Genomic DNA, 16119 nt, shown 5'->3' on the forward strand with positions numbered 1-16119 from the left:
TGGGCCAAAGATTGTCTACTCAGAGTGGCAGATTTCCAATGCATCAAGCTAGAACTTTCCCTGCCTGACACAAGAAAACTTTCAATTTGAGATGGCAGAGTTTTAATCCGTTAGAATTCATGAATTATAGGACCATATTGGAAGAAGACTATAGAAAAAGGGCAGAGGAGAGCAAGCAGGATGAATAGGGGACTGGAGACTAAAACATATGAAGAACGGTTACAGGAACTGGGCATGGCTAGTCTAGTGAAGAGAAGGACCAGGGGAGACATGATTGCAGGGTTCCAATATTTGAGTGGATGCCATGGAGAGGAAGGGGTCAAGCTATTTTCCAAAGCATCTTAAGGCCAGACAAGGAATAATGGATGGAAACTGACCAAGGAGCGATTCAACGTAGAAATAAGGAGGAACTTTCTGACAGAGAGAACAATCAACCCATGGAACAGCTTTGTCTTCAGAAGTTGTGGGGGCTTCATCACTTGAGACTTTCAGGAAGAGACTGGGCTGCCATTTGTCAGAAATGGTGTAGGGTCTCCTGCTTGAGCGAGAGGTTGGACTAGATGACCTATAAGGTCCCTTCCAACTCTGTTAAAGAATTGATCTCATCAATCTGCATGGCTGACAAAAGTACAGAAGCAATTCTGAAGCAAGGGGCAATTTTTTCTTTAGCTTTAGATGAGGCATGTGTGTCCTATAGAGATAGCATCGGGATTATAAAAGGCATTTCCTATTCTGTGAGAGAAAACAAGTACAGGTAGTCCTTGACTTACAACCACAATTGAGCCCAACGTTTATGTCGTTAAGTGAGTTTTGCCCATTTTTTGACCTTTCTTGCCATAGTTGTTAAGAGAATCACTGCAGTTGACAAGTTAGCAATTCGGTGGTTAACCAAATCTGACTTCCCCATTGACTTTGCTTGTCAAAAGGTTGCAAAAGATGCTCACATGACCTTGGGCCAGAGGTGGTATTCAGCCGGTTCTCACCGGTTCTGGAGAACCGGTAATGGAGATTTTGAGTAGTTTGGAGAACTGGCAAATACCACCTCTGGCTGGCCCCACCCCAAATCTATTTGCTGCCTCCCGAGTCCCAGTTGATTGGCTGGGTCTTCTTTTGTTGCCTTGCACAGGAGAACGGAGCTGGAAAGCAGGTTAGTGTGGAGTGGGGGGAATGGGGATTTTACAGTATCCTTCCTACCAAGCCACACCCACAGAACCGGTAGTCAAAAAAGTTGAATCCCACCACTGCCTTGGGACACAACAATGGTCATAAATTGAACCAGTTGCCAAGCATCTGAATTTTGATCATATGATCATGGGGATGTTACAAAAGTTGCATGAACAATGGCTATGTCACTTTTTTCAGGAGCGTTGTAACTTTGAATGTCACTCAATCAATTGTTTTAAGTTGAGGACTACCTGTAAAGTTTTCCTCTTCACGATTACCGCTTGCTGCTCCCAATTTATAATTCATGACTTTTCCATTAATTGAATAAACATGACAGGCTTAGCTTTCAGCGACTTGGAAAACAACGTTATTAACTTTTTTTAAAAAAAAAATCAGCATAATATTCTCTGTCACGCAGTTGGAGAGGCAGAAGGAACCCTGGATACAATAATACAATAGCAGAGTTGGAAGGGACCTTGGAGATCTTCTAGTCCAACCCCCTGCCTAGGCAGGAAACCCTATACCATTTCAGACAAATGGCTATCCAACATCTTCTTAAAGACTTCCAGTGTTGGGGCATTCACAACTTCTGGAGGCAAGCTGTTCCACTGATTAACCGTTCTAACTGTCAGGAAATTTTTCCTTTGTTCTAAGTTGCTTCTCTCCTTGATTAGTTTCCACCCATTGCTTCTTGTTCTACCCTCAGGTGCTTTGCAGAATAGTTTGACTCCCTCTTCTTTGTGGCAACCCCTGAGATATTGGAACAATGCTATCATGTTTCCCCTAGTCCTTCTTTCTCTTAAGCTAGACATACCTAGTTCCTGCAACCGTTCCTCATATGTTTTAGTCTCCAGTCCCCTAATCATCTTTGTTGCTCTTCTCTGCACTCTTTCTAGAGTCTCCACATCTTTTCTACATCGTGGATCAGGAACAGACAGACTGATTCGGCCGAATAGGTAGTAATTTGGCCTGCCATGCCCCCCATCTTGTTTTTGCCTTCTGCACATGCGCAGAAGCATTTTTTTTAGTACTGTGCATGCGCGCATCAAGGGTGTGCACATGCAAAGTGCACGCACACGCACAACACATCCTTCAGCGAACCAGCAGTAGCAGCAGCCAGCACCCACCCCTGATCAGGAAGAATGTCAAAAGAATAACAGCTGTCAATCATCGAGTAGTTATCATGTGGAGTGGTTTCTTCCCCTTCACGGGAGGTTTTCAAACTGTAGTGAATCCCGCAGTGGAGCATGGAGTTGAACTTGATGACCTCTTAGGTCCCTTTCAACTCTACAATTCTAACCAGCGTTCAGTTCAAAGAAGGTCAGTATTCCCAATTCAATCTTAGAACATATAAAAAGTATGTATGTATATTTGAGAGGGGTGTCATTCAGAAATCCACAAATCACATTTCTGGTCATTTATAGGGTGAGGGTTTGAAGTTATCTTTATGTTTGTATTTTTCATAAATGGTTAATCACACTGCCACTGTATTGTATGTGCTGAACTGTATTCAGTATACAGTCAAGATCTTGACACTACTTTTAAACTGTAGATTCATTGCTGGTTTGATGTTTAGACTTTATTTTCCTCGATTCTTTAATCTTTAATTTAAAAAAAAAATCTAACCAAGGGCTCGGTAAAACAAAGAGGTTTATTAGCGAAAATGCAGAAGGGTGACATGATAATTATCCAGGACCTATTGAAATGTTTAATACCAGTCAGATTGAATGCATTTCTTGGGGGCAGATGTCCTGGTACATCCATAATCTCCAACACTGGAAGTTTGTAAGAGGTTGGATAACCATTTGTCTGAAATGGTATAGTTTCTTGCCTGAGCATGGGGTTGGACTAGAAGACCTCAACGGTCCCTTCGAACTCTGTTATTCTATGCTGTGCTGTGCTGTGCTGTGCTGTGCTGTGCTGTGCTGTGCTGTTCTGTTCGATTCTATTCTATTCTAGCCTATCAAGGTGTTGACTATCATCTTTAAAGCGCTCCATGGCACAGGACCTAGCTACTTGCGGGATCGCATCCTGCCCCATACATCCCTGCGACCGATTCGCTCTCACAGAGAGGGACTCCTCCGGGTGCCGTCCACTAGGCAGTGCCAGCGGGCGACGCCCAGGAGCAGGGCCTTCTCTGTGATGGGCCCAACCCTCTGGAATGACCTCCCCCCCGATATTAGAATAACTACTGATCTCCGCTCCTTCCGTAAGAAACTCAAGACCCACCTGTTCAACTTAGCTGGCCTGGCTTAACTGTAGTTTTGTGTCCCTCTGTTTTTTAAATTTTTAGGGGTAGGTTTTTAGGTTGTTTTAATTTTTAACTATACTGTACAGCCTATTATTTAATCTGTTTTTATGGGTTTCTAAAAATATTTAATTTTTGTATATTGTTTTTACTGTGGTCTGTACACCGCCCCAAGTCCCTTTGGGGAGAGGGGGCGGTCTATAAATTTAATAAAATTAAATTAAATTAAACTATCCTGTCCTATCCTATCCTATTCTATTCTATTGGAGATGAGAATTGTGTGTCTCTCCTGATGTTCTTGGAACTGCAGTATCTGTTGCCCCTCACCATTGACCATGCCAACTGAGGTTACTGGGTTGAAAATTCAGCAATATTTAGAGAGCCAGAAGATGCTCCTCCATGCACCGGAGGGAATCTCATTCCGGAGAGATCAGATATACTCCAGCTTCAGCAAACTCTATGACCTTCATCATCCCATTTCAATTCCTACAGATCAGACTCCCCCCCTCCCCCCGCTTCATCGTTGATGGTGCTCTTGAATTTAGCTCACCCTTCCTACCTTTTCCATGGATTGATCAGGGAAAGATATTTCCCTTTGAAATCTGATCTTAAAAATTATTTAAGAAAGGAAAAATTGACTTCTGAATAGAGACGGTTGAGACTCCCGGGTCTCTGGAGTTTAACCTTGTTTCTGTCCCATTGGGATGAGTCCTTAAAGCACAGCTAGTCCTCGATGTACGGCCACAATTGAGCCCAAATTTATGTTGTTGAGTGAGAAATTTGTTAAGTGAGTTTTGCCCCCATTTCCTTGCCACTTTTGTTAAGTGAATCCCTGCCATTATTAAATTATTAACACGGTTGCTATGTGAATCTGGCTTCCCCATTTTCTTCGCTTGTCAGAAGGTCGCAAAAGGGGATCCCATGACCCGAGGACACTGTGGCTATCCTAAGTAAGTACCAGTCAGTTGCCAAGCATCCGAATTTTATTCACGTGACTGTGGGGGATGCTGCAACGGTCATAAGGGTGGGAAATGGTCACAAGTCACTTTTTACAGTGCCACTGGGACTTCGAATGTAAATCAAGGACTACCTGTAATCCCCATCCGATGCAGGACTGCAGTTCCCATTAGGCTGGCATTGGGTTATAGCCCAAGAGCAGTGGCGGATTAAGACTCACTGGTGCCCTAAGCATTGACAAATCTTGATACCCCTTCTTTGTACTTACAAATCTTCATTGTTTTTTCTTTCTTTCTCAACTTTGTGGTTCCCCCTTTGGACCTAGTGCCCTAAGCAGGTGCTTAGGGTGCTTAACCGTTAATACACCACTGCCCAAGAGACATCACTTCCATCAGGATCAGCTTGGAGAATGGGGGAACTCAAACGGCTGAAGGGTCTCCCTCCCTACTTCCAAAGCTGGAAGAAGACGGGGGAGATGAAAAGAACCACCAGCAGGATCCCCCCCCTCCACACCAGAAGCCGCACGGTCCCGTCTCCCGTTCCCCTTGCCGCCCCGAGGAAATCCCTCTTCCAGTGCCTATTGGTGAATGAACAAGCTGGCTAGGAACAGCTGCGGAGGTGCGTGTGTGTGTGTGTGGGTCTCCCCCTCCGTCCCCCCCCTCCTTGTCTTCCGCCTTCCTTCTGAGCCTCTCTCCGCCGCGGCTTCTTTTTTTGGTGGTGCCGGTGGGAATCCGCCGCGTGGGAAAATCTCTTGCCTGGGCTGCAAAGATCCAACCGTTCAACCGAGGGCAAACATTCTGACGACCGTAGAAAAAACAAGGATAGTTTGCTGGCCTCTAGCGGCCGTCCGTATTTTCGCAAAGCCACCTAAGATCGGCAAAGGGGAAGCCGGCGCGCGCTGCCTTCCGCCCTCGCCTCCCCCGTCGGCCGCCACAGTCTCAGTCGCCCGGGGGAGAGGGAGAGGGGAGAGAAGCAGAAGCCGGCCGGTGGCCTCCGACTCCCTCGACCGGCGTGCTGGGCGCATGTGCGTGGAGCTGCCTCTCCTCCTCCTTCGGCTCCTCCTCCCACATCCCCTTCCTTTGGGAAGCTGCCCCGGCGCTCGGTCGCTCGCTCACTCGCTCGCTTCCTTCCCCACCTTCCTTTTCCTACCGCTCCAAGATTTCCTCCTCCCGGGGGAGGGGGGTGTCCCCGCGCGCTCGCTCTCGCTCGCTCGCTCTTTTGCACCGCGGGCGCGAGCCTCGGCCAGGCGAGCGAAGAGACAAGCGAGCGAGCGACCGAGCGGGGCGGACGGGAGATCCAGCGATCCAGCCAGCAGGAGCCAAGGCAGCGGGAGCTGCGGCGGCGGCGGCGGCGGCGGCAGCCAAGATGGAGTCGCGGCTGAACCTGCAGGGAGCGAGCCAGCGCCTCTAAAAGGGCTCCCGGCCCGCCGCCGCCTTGACAGGCCCGGGGCCCCATGGCCTGGCCCCTCGCAGGCCCCCCTTGGGTTCTCCCTCGGCCGGTGCCGCGGGGCTCCCGCGACTAAAGCCGCCCTTCCGCCAAGGGGGTAAAGAAAGCGCCGGGACGGCCGCCGGTGTGCGCCCGCCTTCTCCGTTTCAGCGCCCGCCGGGGCTCCCGGCGCTGCCGGCACGATGCTGCCGTCGCAGGAGGCCTCCAAGCTGTACCATGACAACTACATGCGGAACTCGCGGGCCATCGGCGTCCTCTGGGCCATCTTCACCATCTGCTTCGCCATCATCAACGTGGTGGTCTTCATCCAGCCTTACTGGATTGGCGACAGCGTCAGCACGCCCAAGCCGGGCTATTTCGGCCTCTTCCACTACTGTGTGGGCAACGAAGGCAACAACCGGGAACTCACCTGCCAGGGCTCCTTCGCCGACTTCCGCAGCATCCCCTCCGGCGCCTTCAAGGCCGCCTCCTTCTTCGTGCTGCTCTCCATGGTGCTGATCTTGGGCTGCATCACTTGCTTCGCCCTCTTCTTCTTCTGCAACACGGCCACGGTCTACAAGATCTGTGCTTGGATGCAGCTACTGGCAGGTACGGCAACGGGGGGGGGGGACCGTTTCCTTCCCTCCACCCCCCTCCCTCCCCAACTTAGCAAAAAAGGGGGGGAGATCTCTCCACCGAACCTTGTATCCCTTTACCCACTCTTCCCCCAATAACAACAGGAATCGAAATAGGAAAGGAAGAAAGCAGAGGCTAAAGAGAATGAGTGGGAGGACTTCCCTGCTTAGAAGGGAGAACTGGAAAAAAAGGGGGGGGACAAGAATTGAGCTGAACAGCCAATGTAACGGGATGTAATGATTTTTTTTAAAAGGTGGAAGACCTTCAATGAATAACTATTTGGCTGTATTGGGGGCAGAAAGAAAGGGCCATATTGTATTTTCAAAGTAGGAGGCTTGGTAATAGAATAGATACCATAAAGTCTTGTGCAGTGTCTCTTCACCATTTGTGGAAAATTTGAGAAGGCCCCTTAAAATAAACATAAACTATGAATGAGATTCTGTAGCCAACTGGTAGACAATTTTATTCTCCTTTAGGTAAGTTGCACTTCATTTACCATGAAGCCATCCAACATGATCAATGGCAAGGGGATGTGGGGAACTGAGGTTCAAAACACCTGGGAGGGAATCAAACTCTTCTGAGCCTATAAAATTCCTGTCCTGTTAAATCAAATGAGTGACAGCTCCAGATGGCCTTGGTCTGTTGGAATAGACTTATTTAGTTTAGTTTGTGTAATGTTTGTGACAGTTCTAGGAGTCACAGAGATGTGTGTTTTAGGGGTGTGTGGTTTTTTTTTCTTGTGTAGCATATGAATGGTTTGTGTGTGACTCCCATCAAAGTATTTTTTTGATGTTGGTGTATCTGGGATTGGTTTGGTGACAAATGAAACTCTGATATAGCCAAATCTTTTTGCAAATAGGTTGCAGAAACAGTTTTTAGCTCGAATAGTAAATAAATTGTATTTATTTATTCAATTAAAAGTTAACATAAATAAAAAGTAAAACCTCATCATCATTAGTTCTAACCAGATTAAAAATCAGTTAAAAGTTAAAAGACCAAAGTCTTGTTACAGGGAGTCAGGTACAGGAACTGATAGATTGGTCAAGCTTTTTAGCTTCTGTCCATGGTACCGAAAGCCCAAGAGATTGACATATGCTTAACCAGAACACTTAAAGACCCAGTACATTCATTTATACAAGATACTAAACTTGGTTAACTTTAACCTTGGTCAGTTGTCTGTGGCATAGTGTGTTATGCAAGTCCAGTAAATTTCTTTTTATTTCAACCTATTGTGCAAACCCAGGTAATGGAATAATTATATTGCCAAATTAAGTACATTGTGTGAACTCTCCTGAAGAACGTGAATGCTCAGGAAAACTATGGAAGGTAGAAAAACAATAAAGGACAAGGATTCAGTTTTTCAACTTTAAAGGAAGTAAGACAGACAAAAGTTATGGTATAAAGATGCATGCAGTATTGGAATAAAGCTGTTGTCTGAAACTGTGGGAGATTTTAGCAGATATATGATGAAAATAAGGACTAATAAGATATATCTCCAATAAAATGAACATGGAAAGTTTACCTCCTCGTTATAAAGGCATTTTCAAATCTATGCAGTGGGCTCAAATCCAACCACTGGATTTGCTAAAGGAAGAAAAACTTGAATCCCAAATGAGCTAAACTGCCAAGCTCAGCATAGAGGCATAAAGTGGTGAATTAATGTCTGATCAGCAGAAAGCCGATGATCTAAAAAGAACCAATGGATCAATAAAAAGGCTTTCTGGGGTCTGAATTAAGCTTCATTAAGTCTGGGAAAGAGGCCATGATGACTAGGACTTCTCTTCAGACTGGCTATTTTGTAAGTGATGGAAAAATGCAGGTACTAATGCTACTTTGCAGTTCTTCCAAGCTGATTTTCTCTGATTTGATGTCTTCCAGATGCTAGCTAAGATTCTAGGTGCTGAGGTCTACCACATTTGAAGAGCATCAAGTTGAGAAAGACTGCTAGGTGCTAGGAAAAAAAACCCAATGGCAGATATTATGTAAAGCCAGAGAATTAAATGGGGCCATAGGGGCATCACAGGGATACTGTGGTAGAATGTAGTCTGGATTCCCAGGAGGGAGGGAGGGGCTGCACTCCAAAGGACCAAGAGATAATGAAGTTAAGATAGTTTAGTTAGGTGAAAGAAAGCTAAGGTGACTCCCCCATAGTAGTTCTCAGAGTATCTCTCCATTGATGCAAGTAGTTGCTTTAATTTGGCAATATTTCTGTCTATAGGTGAGGAACAATAAAGAAAAATGGAAATAACTCTATTTGTCAGGCTCTTGGGGGACTCGTGGAGCCTGACAAATATAGAAATTATAGTCCTCTAAATGTTACTGACCTGTAATTTCAGAAATTCTTTTTGTTTGTTTGTTGTTAGTTGCGAGGTCGTGTCTGACCCATCGCGCTCCCATGGACAACGTTCCTCCAGGCCTTCCTGTCCTCTACCATCCTCTGGAGTCCATTTAAGCTCACACCTACTGCTTCAGTGACCCCATTCAGCCACCTCATTCTCTGTCATCCCCTTCTTCTTTTGCCCTCAATCTTTCCCAGCATGAGGCTCTTCTCCAGTGAGTCCTTCCTTCTCATTAGGTGGCCAAAGTATTTGAGTTTCATCTTCAGGATCTGTCCTTCTAAAGAGCAGTCAGGGTTGATCTCCTCTAGGACTGACCGCTTTGATCGCCTTGCAGTCCAATCTCACAGGAATCTTCTTCAGAACCATAGTTCAAAGGCCTCAATTTTTTTGGCGCTCAGCCTTTCTTATAGTCCAACTTTCACAAAATACATTGCAACTGGGAAAACCATAGCCTTGACTATACTCACTTTTGTTGGCAGGGTGATATCTCTGCTTTTTATATGCTGTCTAGATTTGCCATGTCTGGATGTCAGAATTTCTTAACCCCTGGCTATCGTGGTTGATCATAATTCAACAAAATTTTGAGTGGAACAGATTCCTTGCTCCTGGCAAAACCACATTTAGATGCTAGTGGTTGAGCTTTTGAGGAATTTGCATAACTATGGCTGAACTTGCTGATGTGAACAAGCAATACTTCCCTTCCGCGACAGATATAATTTAATAGAAGCTCAAATAATTGCTTACACAAAAGGAGGGAACGTAGCACAGCCTTCCCGAAACTTGATGCTTTCCAGATGTGAGAACTTCAATTTCCAGAATTCTACAGTTAGCATGGCTGTTGCTGAGAATCCCAAAAGTTGAAGTCTTTATAGCTGGAGGAAATACCATAAAATAATACAATGGCCCTTTCTATCTATACCCCACTCAGAATTATAAATTGTATTATTATATGTGGCAGATATTCCATACTACAAATTTCTTGTTCAATTAAAAAAAATGATCTGAGGATTTTGTAGTCCTAAGAGGATAGTCTGTATTAGTACTTTTTTACATCATATTGCTGTTCTCATTATCTGGAGGTGATGTGGCTAGAATTTGAACATAGGAGCTTTCCAGATTATTAATTCTACTCAGAATTTCACCTAACATGTTAGATGGCATATGATGTCTTCATGATTTTTTGCCAGATTTTTTCCAATATTTTTTTTCCCACAATCCAGCAGCATTCTGTCCATTCGCCCTAACTGGGAGTCCAGAGTAAAACACCACAATGAAAACTATTGATTTTAGTTGCCAAAGACATAGAGGAGCAAAACATTAGAATGTGGCAAAGAAAGAGATTGTAGAACCATTAAAAGCATAATGATGGCACACCAAACAGTATAAAGGCTTTTTTAGCCTATCAACTGTATAGTTAATGAATAGTTATTGAACTAAAGAGGGTTGATAAAATAGTTGCCAAAGAGATGACATTTTCAAAATATTTACTGAAGGCAGAATTTTCTCTTGGCTAAATAAATGGACAAGTTTTTTTTTTTTTTTTTTAAGAAGGAAGATGTTATCCCTAACAGGGATTTTAACCTGCCGTCAGTGGGAGAAGCATCAGAGGGGGTTCGGGAGTTCATGGCTTCCATGACAGCCATGGACCTGACTCAAATGATTCAGGGCCCGACACACGAGGGAGGTCACACCTTGGACCTCGTTTTTGTCTCTCGCCAGTGGTTGAGTGATCTGGGAGGAGTGAATTTAACCATCACTCCTCTATCATGGTCAGATCACTCACTCCTCCGACTTGACTTCCCTGGTGCTACCCCTCGCTGCGGGGAGGCGGAACCGGAAAACACTAGATGGTTCCGCCCCAGGCGCTTGATGGAACCAGACAGGTTCCAGACGGAGCTTGGGCCACCTCCTGCAGCCCTGACCCGCCCTCGGGTAGAGGACCTGGTGGCCGCGTGGAATAATGCGACTACCGGGGCCTTGAACCGGGTGGCGCCTTTGCGGCCTCTCCGGCGGCAACGATCCACCCTGGCTCCTTGGTTCACCGAGGAGCTAAGGGTGATGAAGCGCCGCAAGAGATGCCTAGAGAGTTGTTGGAGATCCTCCCGATCCGAATTGGACCGAGCACAGGTACGAGCCCATTTAAGGACGTACCTAGTGGCATTGAGAACGGCCAAACGTCGATATTGTGCCGCTCTCATTGCATCCGCAGAGAACCGCCCTGCCGCCCTGTTTCGGGTGTCCCGCTCCCTTCTGTTTCAGAGGCCGCGGGAGGCCCCTCTACAGGGTAGAGCAGAGGAGTTTGGGAAATATCTGCTGGATAAAGTCGCTCAAATCCGGAAGGATTGGGTCCCCTTCAGTGGCCCAGTCGAGACGCCAGTGGCGAGTCTTGAGAAACCTTTTTGGGAGGAGTTTGACTTGGTTGCCATCGAGGATTTGGACAGATTGCGTGGACGACTGCGACCTACCACATGTTTGCTGGACCCGTGTCCCTCCTGGCTTGTACTGGCTTCCTGGGAGGTTACACGCGACTGGCTCCTGGGCCTAGTGAACACTTCGTTGGGTGAGGGGTCTCTCCCGGCCGCCTTGAAAGAGGCGGTGGTGAGACCCTTGCTCAAGAAGCCTTCCCTGGACCCTACGGAGCTGGCCAATTATCGTCCTGTCTCCAACCTTCCCTTTTTGGCGAAGGTTGTAGAGTGTGGTGGCTTCTCAGTTCCCACGACATCTGGAGGAGAATGATTATCTAGACCCGCGCCAGTCCGGCTTTCGCCCTGGGCACAGCACTGAGACGGCCTTGGTCGCGTTGGTAGACGATCTCTGGAGGGCCAGAGATAGGGGTTGCTCCTCTATCCTGGTCCTATTAGACCTCTCGGCGGCTTTTGATACCATCGACCATGGTATCCTGTTGCACCGACTGGAGGGGTTGGGGGTCCGGGGCACCGTTTTGCGGTGGTTCGGCTCCTACCTCTCCGGCCGGACGCAACGTGTGTTGGCAGGGGGGCAGAGGTCGACCCTAAACCCCCTTACTTGTGGGGTGCCACAGGGGTCGGTCCTCTCGCCGCTCCTGTTCAACACATACATGAAGCCGCTGGGTGAGATCATCCGTGGTTTCGGGGTGGGATATCATCTGTACGCTGATGATACTCAGCTGTACATTTCCACCCCGAACCACCCCAACGAGGCCATCGAAGTGATGTCCCGGTGTGTGGAAGCCGTACGGGTCTGGATGGATGACAACCGACTCAGGCTCAACCCTTCCAAGACGGAGTGGCTGTGGGTTCCGGCCCCCCGGTTCAACCAGATAATTCCATCTCTGGCCATTGGGGGCATTCAACTTGCCCCCGTGGAGCGGGCGCGCAATTTGGGCGTCCTCCTGGATGCCAGGCTGTCCATGGATGAACATGTGACAGCCGTGGCCAGGGGGGCGTTCCACCAGGTTCGCCTGGTGCGCCAATTGCGCCCCCTATTGGACCGGGACGCCTTACGCACAGTCACCCATGCGCTGGTGACGTCTCGCCTGGACTACTGTAACGCTCTCTACATGGGGCTCCCCTTGAAATGCACTCGGAGACTGCAGTTGGTCCAGAATGCGGCCGCGCGGGTGATTATGGGGAGTACCAAGTACTTCCATGTGACACCTCTCCTGCGCGAGCTGCACTGGCTTCCTGTGGTCTATCGAGTGCGTTTCAAGGTTTTGATTACGATCTTTAAAGCGCTCCATGGCTCAGGACCTAGTTACCTGCGGGATCGTATTCTGCCCCATACATCCCTACGACCCATCCGCTCGCACAGAGAGGGACTTCTCCAGGTGCCGTCTACCAGACAGTGCCATGGGGCGGCGCCTAGGAGCAGAGCCTTCTCTGTGGCGGGCCCAGCCCTGTGGAATGACCTCCCCCCGGATATTAGGACTACTACTGACCTCCGCTCCTTCCGTGTCAAGCTCAAGACCCACCTTTTCCAAATAGCTGGCCTGGCTCGACCATAACTTAGTAACGCTCCTGATGGGTTTTTTAATTTGGTAATTTTATTAGGGGATTTTAAATTGTATTTTTAACTGTCTTTCACTTAAGTCCATCCTCCTCCATGCACATATGTATATGTCTCTGTTCTTTTGTATATATGTTTGTCTTATGTGTATTTTTTATCTGTTTGATTGTACGCCGCCCCGAGTCCTTCGGGAGAGGGTTGCGGCTAATCAAATAAAATTATTATTATTATTATTATTATTATTATTATTATTATTATTATTATTATTATTATTATTATTATTATTATATTGAACCCATGATTCTAGGAGATAATTCACCCAAATGAATTTCAATATTATCTCCCTTACCAAATAGCTGATTCACAAAAGTTTGTCTTGGTCAGATAAAGTTACTTATTTAAATGGTTTACAAGTTAGTTAACCATATAATCAGGCAACATTTTGAATGTTCACTAGCTGAGATCCGTTTAGTCTTGGTATCATAAACATACAGAATGATATGGTATGAATAGGCTAAGATGCCAATCAAGATGGCAGCACAAAGTAAACATTTGGGAACAGTTTAGATCAGGAGTGTCAAACACAATTTCATTGAGGGCCGCATCAGGGTTGTGTTTGATCTCAGGGGACCAGAGTGGGCGTTGCCAGAGTGGGCATGGCCAGCTCGACGTCACTCGTGTCAGGAGCTCCTGTGGTGGCCTGAGCACTCTGCCAATGAAAATGGGCTCCTGAGCTCAGTTTTTGGCTGTGACGACCCCCCTGCAACCCTCTGCCAGTGAAAATGTGTGGCCTTCCCGAACTCTGTTTTCACTGGCAGAAGCACCATGGGTCAGTCCTTCACTGTTTCCAGGGTAGTCCCTCAGGCCAGATCTAAGCACCCTGCGAGCCGGATCCGGCCCCTGGGCCTTGAGTTTGACACCCTTGGTTTAGATTAAGACTGGAACGATACTTTACTCAGGAGGGCAATGGAAGACAAATGATCTCCCTTTTCATTTGCTGCATCCAACAGTCAATCTTCCCCAAACTTTTCAAATGTCCTCAAAGTTAAAGATAAAAATACAGGAAAGGCAAAGGAAATAGTTTCTCCATTTAAAGTGGTGTATCTGTTCTGAAAAGGGACATCCAATTTTCTGCCGCCTGGAGTTATCTAAAGGTATTAATTTAGAATTAATTTAGGAGGACAACACAATTTAAATGCTAAATGTTAGAGGACTCTTGGCCGGCCACTGCTTCCCCCCCCCCCCCACTTTTTTCTCGAAAAGTGGCCAATCAAAAGAGCGAATTCATCAGTGATGGGTGCTATTGTTTTCTGAGCTAGGTTTGTGCAGTTGTGCAGAATTTAAAACGATATTTTCCACTCACATAATGTGAGGACGGAGTAAAGGGGGTGTTATGTCATCCTTTGGCCCACCCAGATGCCCATGTGAGTAGTGTAAGTAAGTAGCAGAAGCATAAAGAACAATGCTTCAAGCTAAAGTAGGATACAAGTTCTCCATCTGTGCAATTCACAAAGAGGAGATAGAAAGGGCTCTTGAAGCAACTTTAGAAAGAAACAAAGAAAAAAGAGAGCGAGAGAGAGCAAAAACAAACTAAACACCATAAACAAACAAAAGTTCACACATAGAAACATACACACATAGACACACACAGACAAAGAGAACATACACACAGAAACACACGTTTTTTTAATGGAGAATACAAACTGTTTAGACATCCATATTCAATATTTTTACCCAAAACATTTATGCAGACATAATTAAAATATTTTACTTACATTTACAGTTAATCAGTTCAGGAAAAACATAGTTAATATAACCACATAACAACAATCGAAATTAAAGAACTGTATTCCAAATTACTCACTGATGTATTCTGAGAATGAGCTAGCCTTAAGGTCATTTCACATTACTGCCTAGAAAAAGGATTCCAGGCATAAATGCAATTTCAAACCTAGACAATGTCTCTGTTTGAAAACACTTTAAATCTTTGAGATCTAATTAGTGGCTCACAAATCAGGGAAGGCTCTAATTAGTGCTTCCTAGGAAACTCTACTTTCAGACAATGCCGTCTCCCCCTCCCCAAAAGGAAGTAGAATCTAATTAAGAGGAAAAAAGAAACTCCTGGATTCCAAATGTTAAAAAACAAAACAAAACAAGACAAGGCAAAAAAAAAAAAAATCAACCATCTGCCCTCTTCAAAGCACCAGTCAGTCTGAACTGGAGGTCTTCCTTCACCACACTGTCAGTCTGAGTTTATCGGTGATCATAACTGCTTCCAGAAGGAAAGCAGTAGGGAAATCCACAGGTAGAGAAGAGTGTCCAGAACTCATTCCAAAAAACCCAAATGAGTAAGATGGGGAAACTCGTGTTTTGGAAGACAGCGCATTTTCCAGAGATCCTCCTGCCCTTCTGCATACGTTCTCTTCCTCTGCAGATGCTTCTTGCCATCTTTAATTGTGAGGCTTTAGAGGACGAGCATAAGAGATGCAATAGATTATGACAGAGGAAGCCACAAGAGAATGAGAAAGATTAGACTACGGGCATATGTAGGTACAATTCCTCCTACCTCGGCATGGTTGCGCTAAAGCAAAAAGGCGGTCCATTTGCATTTGTCTCTAGATAGTTGAAAAAGTTACTGTTTAAACACTGAAAGTCTAGCTTGCTTGTAAATTGTGTTCTCTGGTCGTTGTTTAGAAGTTGTGTACTCTTTGGTGTTGGCTATTTTCATTAATAATGTGGAAATACAGGGATAGGAATATTAATTACTATATACAATTTAATCTGCCTCTGCTAGTTATGAGAAAGAATAGTGACTCAAAACCTACCTACTTCTTCTTTTTTAATATATATAAATCTTTTATTTTATTTTAATTCAAACATCATCTTCCATTAAGCAGTGTGTCGTCTGGGAACATATATAATTGTGCAAATATTTTATACAATAACAATTACAATGTACTAAAATTGTATAATTTCATTTTTTATTATTAAATAATAAAACACATTTAGTATTTTATCTATTCTTAACTTAATACTAATACATACCATACCTAATGCTATAACAATTATCTTCTTAACTTATTTAACTTTGTTAAAACATTTTCTCTATTTCACTCTTCTGCTTTTTTCCACTTTTCGTATTTATTCTCTAACCAATGATAAAATAATTCCCATATATTATAATAATCAGATTGCTCCTTCTCTTTAATTTCAAGTGTTAACCTATTCATTTCTGCACATTCTGATATTTTCCTACTCACATTCTCATCCATATACTGCCTACTTTGGATCATCTATATTCCAATCCTTCCACACTGGGTGTTTTGCATCATATTGCAAAGTTGCACTGTTTACATGGAGAGAAGC

General features: G+C 45.4%; 1 protein-coding gene across 1 annotated transcript in view; it reads left to right on the top strand.

Annotated features, from left to right (window-relative positions):
• The first annotated feature begins 5491 nt into the window (after positions 1-5491).
• The window catches only part of LHFPL4 (LHFPL tetraspan subfamily member 4), a 77999-nt gene continuing 67371 nt past the window's right edge, over positions 5492-16119 (top strand). The window contains exon 1 of the mRNA XM_081947727.1: positions 5492-6403. Within this exon, the coding sequence (XP_081803853.1) occupies positions 5998-6403 (406 nt within the window). The 5' untranslated portion in view covers positions 5492-5997. The remainder of the gene's footprint in view (positions 6404-16119) is intronic.

The sequence above is a fragment of the Natrix helvetica genome, assembly GCF_964273705.1.
Source record: "Natrix helvetica genome assembly, chromosome: 1".
NCBI classification, from domain to species: domain Eukaryota; kingdom Metazoa; phylum Chordata; class Lepidosauria; order Squamata; family Natricidae; genus Natrix; species Natrix helvetica.